Source organism: Tachysurus vachellii, chromosome 4, assembly GCF_030014155.1.
Source record: "Tachysurus vachellii isolate PV-2020 chromosome 4, HZAU_Pvac_v1, whole genome shotgun sequence".
In the NCBI taxonomy this organism is placed as follows: Eukaryota; Metazoa; Chordata; class Actinopteri; order Siluriformes; family Bagridae; genus Tachysurus; species Tachysurus vachellii.
This window is the reverse complement of record NC_083463.1, coordinates 19,175,838-19,183,480: the sequence shown is the minus strand read 5'-3', so window position 1 is coordinate 19,183,480 and position 7,643 is coordinate 19,175,838. Positions and strand designations below refer to the sequence as shown.

The 7,643-nt window shown below is 37.6% G+C and overlaps 1 protein-coding gene across 1 annotated transcript in view; it reads left to right on the top strand.

The window, feature by feature from the left end:
• Window positions 1–1,797: 1,797 nt before the first annotated feature.
• The window catches only part of snta1 (syntrophin, alpha 1), a 31,568-nt gene continuing 25,722 nt past the window's right edge, over window positions 1,798–7,643 (top strand). Inside the window, exon 1 of the mRNA XM_060868220.1 lies at window positions 1,798–2,172. Within this exon, the coding sequence (XP_060724203.1) occupies window positions 1,890–2,172 (283 nt within the window). The 5' untranslated portion in view covers window positions 1,798–1,889. The remainder of the gene's footprint in view (window positions 2,173–7,643) is intronic.

The following is a 7,643-nucleotide window of genomic DNA, read 5'->3' as shown; positions in this document are numbered from 1 at the left end:
AGGCAGTAAGTTACTGGATATAAAAAGACAGATAAAACAAATGTGGTCTGAAATAGCGGCACAGAATATAGGTACGTGTTTGTCATCAGTATTATATAATTATAAGGTTAGAACTTGTATTATTTAATTTTGATTTAATAGTTAAAGAGAAAAAATGGAACTGAGCTTTGTGTAGAGTAAAAGCCCCGAAATAAAAAAGCCCTGCAAGAAAAGAAAATAATCAGGATGCGATGATGTGCTTATAGCGCCTTCTTGTGGAGAAAATACATAGATGGCTTATGTCTAAAAAACATCAGCAGAAACTGTCCCCAGAAGATATCACAGGGGACAATTTATGATGACTTTGCATTAAAAATGTCCTCTGTGTAGCCTAAAGCTAGCTCTGATTCATAAAAAATTCAGGTATTCAATAACTGGTAGCATGTTTCTAATTGGAGGAGGAACAAAGACTACCAAACCAGGTATTTTGTGCTTTGATGACATGCGTACAGTGTTTAATAGCTATTTTAGGCTTTCTATGGTAAATTACATGAGGGTTTTATTTTCTTTTTTTCTAAATTAAGTGTTTTTACTTAGTTCATACTGATGTTGACGATTGTTCAGAAGTTTGGAAAATATTGATTATATATGTTATTTAAGTCTCAAAAGATAAGCAATGCTTCATTAGGATGTGACCTATATACATCATCCTAATAAATGTAAAGTGCAACACATCAAGGATTTCAGAAATTTATAATATTTCATATTTAGGGTTAATAATGGCAAAGATACTGGCAATTCAAAATGGACATCAAATATGTGCAAATACGGACAAAAAAAATCCTAATTAAAGCCACCACTACCTAAAGGGCAGTGGTGGCTCAAATGGTTGAGGCTCTGGGTTGTTGATCGGACGATTGGGGGCAAGGCCCAGCACAGCCAAGCTGCCACTGCTGGGCCCTTGAGCAAGGCCCTCAACCCTCCCTGCTCCACGGGTGCTGTATCATAACTGCCCCTGCACTCTGCACTCTGACCCCAACCTCCTCAGTTGGGGTATGTGAAAAGAATTCCACTGTGCTGTAATGTATATGTGGCGATATTAAAGGCTTCTACGCCCCATTCTATTTCCTTCACTAAGCATTTTGGGATTAGAAATGTAATAAGGCCGCTATTAAATTACCACAAGGGGGCGACAAATACAAAGCAGCGTTAAAATAAAAAACAAAAAAGTGAAGCTGATCAATGATATTTAAACGTCACAAACTTCATGCAGTCGATATATAAAGTATCACAGTTTGAACCAACTGTTTGAAAGAGTTTTAATGATTTTGAACAATATAATAAGAGTTTCTTGCTGTGGCTCACGGTAGCTATTAATATGTTTACCTGCAACTAAATGTTGTTATTTCAGGAAACCAATTAAAATAATTACTGAATAAAGGAGGCTAGTAAATTACACAGTAAGGCTGAAATTCATCATGCAAAGCTACTAACTGTAAAAGATTTTTCCCATTATTTGCCTAAATAAAATGCAATTTATACTAAAGAAAGAAAAAGAAAGAAAAAGAAAGAAAGAAATCAAGAAAAAAGAAAGGAAGAAAGAAAAAGAACGAAAAAGAAAGAAAGAAAGAAAGAAAGAAAGAAAGAAAGAAAGAAAGAAAGAAACTTCTATCCAGTCACAGCCAATACAAGCTAAAACAATGAGGGAGAAGTGTGTAAAGTGGACAAGAAAGAGAGAGAGAGAGAGAGAGAGAGAGAGAGAGAGAGAGAGACGATGTAGTTGGAGGAGGTGGTGTGGGGGTTGTTCGTTCCTGTTTTCTCTCTCTCTCTCTCTCTCTCTCTCTCTCTCTTCTCCACCCCTATCTCTTTACGGGACTCTGGCAGGCCGGTATTCCAGGAATGTGTGGAACATGGCGGCCGCAGCGAAGGCTCCGAAAAGCGGTCTGCTCGAGGTTCGCGTGGCCGCGGAGCGCTGGAGCCGGGTGTTGGCTTCACTCAGCGCGGACACGCTCACTCTAAGCCCGGGCGAGGTGAGCGCTGAGGCGGCTAAAAGCACGCCGGCCCCCGGCGGTACTATGAATGGAGAGCCGGGCCACCTGAGCTCTCCCGCTGTCCCGGATTCCATCAGCAACGTGAAGAGAACCGTGCGAGTTACCAAACAGGACGTGGGAGGACTCGGCATAAGCATTAAAGGTAATAAAGCTTTAACTTCTAACATCATAAACTTGTCCTGAGTTTAATAAATCAGTGCACAAAACTCCATCCACTTAAAGCCATTAAAAGCTGTGAAATGCTGAAGTTACATTTCAAATCCATTAGAACTTTCTTTATGTTTTATGATTTGTTATCTGCATGTCTCTATTTTAACTGCACACAACAGGGTAGAAGACTAACAAAAAAGTCACAGGTTAATTAAGAAGGTCTAACAAAGCTTAAGAATAGTTCTCACTTATAAAGAGTCTTCACACTATAAGAATACATTTGGATTAATTCCACTGTTATAGTGTATATATTTAATATAGTACTACAGTAACATAGTGTTATATTTGATGGTGTTATACACACTCATTCCCACTGCAAAATCACCCACATGTCCAAATCGAGACTCTTTAAAGTTCTCTTGTATTTAAAGACCAAAAAGTCATCCACAATTCATCCAGTTCTACTGCACTCATAGATGTTTGATGATCGGTGAGTGTCAAGAGCTCACAGTTTCACACCCACGATGGGAACAGGCTTATTAAATATATTTAATGATAATATCTTTAAGCAGGTAGTTTAACGGCTGAGTTATTGCCATATTATAGCAGCTGAGATTCCTGGCTTGTTGTAGTCCTGGCTTTGAAATGGGTTTGTTTCTCAGCTTGTATACTTGTGCACTCTTTGCATGAATGAGCATAGACTGATAACTTAAACCTTCCCCTCACACACACTTCGTAAATATATATGCTCCCCATTACACCCACCCACACGTAGGAGTTGTATGTCTATATTTAATATGGTGCCTTGAGAATGCCTCACGACTGCAGCTGTTTCACTCATGTCTGACCAAGAAAAAGTCACTCTAAGTACATGAAGTATTGTTCAGTATGATTAGGAAGTGCCTGTTCTTACTTAAACGCTATGAGTCACGTTGTCCGTCATATTAGGTTCAGATCTTATCAGTTATTAATGAAATGGCTTCTCCGCTGAGAGAGTTTGTTTGTGTCGGTAATTGAAGATGTCATAGTGAGGATTGAGGCAGAGTGTGTACAAGGGGGATGGGAATTGCACCCCAATGCCAACAGCTGACGAGATAATTACCCACAATGCTCAGCGTTGTCACTGGCTTGAAATGAAAGCTATGGGACAAGAGCAAGGAGAAGTGGTGGGATTGGTGCTATTTATTTTAGGTGGAGAGAGAGAGAGAGAGAGAGAGAGAGAGAGGGAGATGACCTTGCACTGAGTCCAAAGTGCAGCTGTATTTTTATATATACTGTAGTGCCAGATGTAAGTGGATCTGCTGTTCTTTTTCTTGTGGAAACACCAAGTGTGACCAAGAAAGACTTGGTCCATGATATGAATTTTCCAATGACAAGTATTTCCATTGGTTTATATACAGTACTTTTGCCAGCACCCAGTGATTCTGGTTTGCCGTTTCTCTCTACATGTTATTAAATTATGGTTTGTTTTTCAGTGCTAACCAGGCAAAGACTTATTAGATGTTCAGTGACTTTTCACTGCACTTTCGCAGACCTCACCATGGAGCAACTTAGCAGAAAAAATTACATAACTGGCCCTGATTCGTTTAATCCAGCTCTGTCCTGTGCTTTTCCCATCAAGCACACATTCTTAATCTGACATTTCATACACATCATTTCCTTCCAAATGAAGGCAATAAGCTAAGAATTTACCCCTCTCTCTGTCAGCGTGTTAAATGTCAACCCTTCCTTCCTATTACATATATAAATGACTAGTATGTCCCTATTCTTCTCTTCAAAGGTCATAGAGCTTCAGAGAAAGTTACAGAACAGTGCAGAAGGATCTCGCTACTGAGAACTTGCAAAGGCATACGCATACAAAAGGTTGATTAGTGTTCAGTTAATGGAAGGACATGTTCATAGCAGTTATATAGAGTATTAGACTGGTACAAGACAGCATACTGTACATGCACCATAAACTGAACTTGCAGATGTATTTATGCAATATTTGAGCACAAACAGATTGAGTAAGGTCGTAGTATTTCAAAAGTAACATGTTTCTTTAGCACTCTAGCTGTTCTAGTTTACATAGGGGTGAAATAATGATTGATAGAGTGGCAAAGATCCTTTAAAAGGGTCAAAACATATCCAAGTCAGTGGCACATTTCCAAAACTCCATCAGTATTGGTATTTAGCCAACGGTATTCAGGGCAATGACAAACGGCCTAGAAGGTTGTAACTGTATTTAAAGGTCAGGGATCTTCAATAGGAGGCCAGAATGGTTCGAATAAGGTTGGTACAAGTTTAAGAGCTATGGGGACAAATCAGAAGGGTCAAAATATATACAAGACACTGGCAAATTTTCAAATTGTAATGGTACCTGTAAATAAATTAAAAGGATGCAGTTAAATGTGTTTAGCCAGATCATCAAAACAAGTTGGGCAAGACTACATAAAATAGCCAATGGATTGTTTAAAACAAACATACCAAATGTGAATAAAAGAAAATAGTATTCTTACATTTCTACCTTTGACATTGGCTTGATATGATGTTATTGTCTCTACATGATGTTATGTTGCCACAATATCTACTGATGTTTATAACAGATTACATTATGTTAACAGTATGCGTTTGCATTGGGGTTCAGCAAAAACAGTGGAGTACTTGTTATCATTCAAAAATATGCTGAATGTGCAATAGATCTGACTTGTGAAGATTTACTTCCTAAATACTTCCTAAATCCTCCTACTTCCTTTAATTCCCAATACTTCCTAAATCGAAGTGGTAAATCTAGTACATTTTGCACTAATCAGCATATTTATATTAGCACTGAAGAAGGAGCCTTTGTTATTGTCACATATACATTACAGTGAAATTTTTTCTTCATATATTCCAACTTCGGAGGTTAGGGACAGAGTACAGAGTCAGCCATGATACAGCACTCCTAGAGTGGAGAGGTTAAGAGCCCTGATCAGGGGCCAACTGCTTACACATCATGTACTACTGCAGAGGCACTTAAAAAAAAGAGTTTTTTAATTGCCGCCGTTTTTAACTGTACTGTACATCTGGTAATATTTTTACACCTTACATAGTGTACTTAAATCAGAAATGGTGGAAATGCTACTTTTCCTGTTTTTAGGCAAACAGTGATTAAATTGTGATCTTTTAAAATGGAAAATCACAATCAGGGGAAAATTCAATTTTTACAACTTTGAAAATAGACCAATATACTGTAGAGTGTATACAGTGTATACATATCAAGTAGGTCTGCAGGTCCGCTCAAGTAGGTCAGCAGGTCTGCAATAAAATGGAAATTAATTATTTAAAAATCATACAATGTTATTTTCTGATTTTTTAGAATTTGTTTTAGATTCTGTCTCTCACAGTTGAGGTGTACCTATGATGAAAATTACAGATCTCTCCATTCTTTATAATTGGGAAAACTTGAAAAATCGGCGGTGTATCAAATACATATTTGCCCCACTGTATGTATAGTAAATCAAAAACCCAACACTAAAATATGACTATTTCTGTGGTATGAATATGACTACATGTAGTTATGGAATTATTATGAGATATAGGTAATGCACATGTAAATTAATATTTCAATAAGATTACAGCATTTAGGGCACATTTAAACAGTACTTTTGGAATCTTCAGCAGTATTGATTTCATTCCGATAAGCAAAAATGGTGCAGGTACACACACAGAGCAATTGTGATGTATTAAAGTGTCTAAACAATATTTAAAGGTGATTTTAAATCCTTCTCATCATCGAAAATAATGGAAATTATTCCAAACGAATCACTGGCTATAAAATGTGGCCACATGACGAAAGGCTGTAAAATGTGTATGCTTTGTTTTTCCATGTAATGTTTAATAAGGCAAACTCAAGGGTATTACTTTGCTTCCTCTAGCATCACCAGATGGATGTCTGATATTGAGAAACCCTTGAGACCAGTTGCAATGGCCACCTGATGTTCATTGAAAATGATTTAGCAACGTTTCCTCTGAAGATATACTGCAGGCATAACCTTCCTGTACTAAAGAAGATCTATGTGTGTGTTTTGGAGCATGCTCCACTCCAAGGATCAAACCAAACATAATTCTCATTGTCAGAGTATTCAACGTAATTCACAGGGACTTAGAGGACATCTGATATAGGAAAGTGGTCAGTGTAATGAAATTATGTATTCTGAGCTGTACTTTTCACCTTATACATCTTATACATTTCAAGCGATGCATTTGTTCATAAATTTGATTAACACAAACCTTTTTTGATCCAGCAGTTTTTAATCCTGCAGTTGGCATCTCTTCAAAAAACTCTGTGGCTGAGACATGCTCAACATGATCTTGACACTTCTGTTGTATTACATGTAATATTAATTAGAATGGTCTAAACCCACATTTCAAGCACAGACATTAGCATCTAACCTTCTTCCAACCCTCATAAATCTTTACCAGGTGCTAGCGTGTGAGACAGGGGCTGAGATTTAACATGATTTAATCTGGTCGTATGAACGTTATTAATTTCCCGAGCTGCGAAGTTTTGGCTGGATTCCGAAAAATGATTCCCACAGAACTTCCTCTTGCTGTGGATGCATTTAGTAGAAAACTGTAGAATCAGCTCATAAGCTGGTCATATTACATACTGTAGCACCAAGTTATTAATGCCATATGATGAAACAAGCAAGCTGGTGTGAAATTACTTAAATAAATATTTTGTTTCATTCAGCGTATTGCATAAAGTATTATAGACATAATTTGCAAAAATGTTTTACTTCAGGACAAATTTGGATTACTTATACAATGTTTTGTATGTAAAAGCATTAGATTTGTACTTTACTGGTCCTTTTCATCAGAAAAATATTGCACATTAGTCACTCAATATTACAGTCTAGATTTTTCAATCATGTTTGTGCCCTAAGAGAATGTATTTCGCTTTATCTTGGGGATCTTGTGTCTCCTGAGTCATTAACACATTCTACCAGAACACTGTTATTGTGTTCTGCATTGGACCGTCTGAGATTTTTCTCCAGCTGTTTTTCGCTTTCTTTCTTTTTCAACGTTAGAGATGTACCTGCAGAGAGTGAATGTCTTTCACAAAATTGGGATCAAGACATCTTACTGTTCTTGTGTCTATCTGTGTGACAATCCAACAGACATTCAGCATTCAAGAACGGTCTTGCAAAGAAGTTTATTCTGTAAACAGCAATCAAACAAAGCCCTTTCTTTCACCAAATTTGGTAGACATTCTTCTTTTACCCAGGGAAATTGTGGCTCAGTGGTTAAATGCAAAGGGTTACAGATTAGAAAGCCGGTGGTTCATGCTACAACTGCTGGGCCCTTGAGCAAGACCCTTAACCCACTCTGAATTAAGTGCACTATATCACTGCTTCCTAACAAGCTGGGATATGTGAAGAAGGTGGCACAAGCTTTAAGCCAGATGCCCATTCTGATACAACCCACCCATTTTATCTGGGC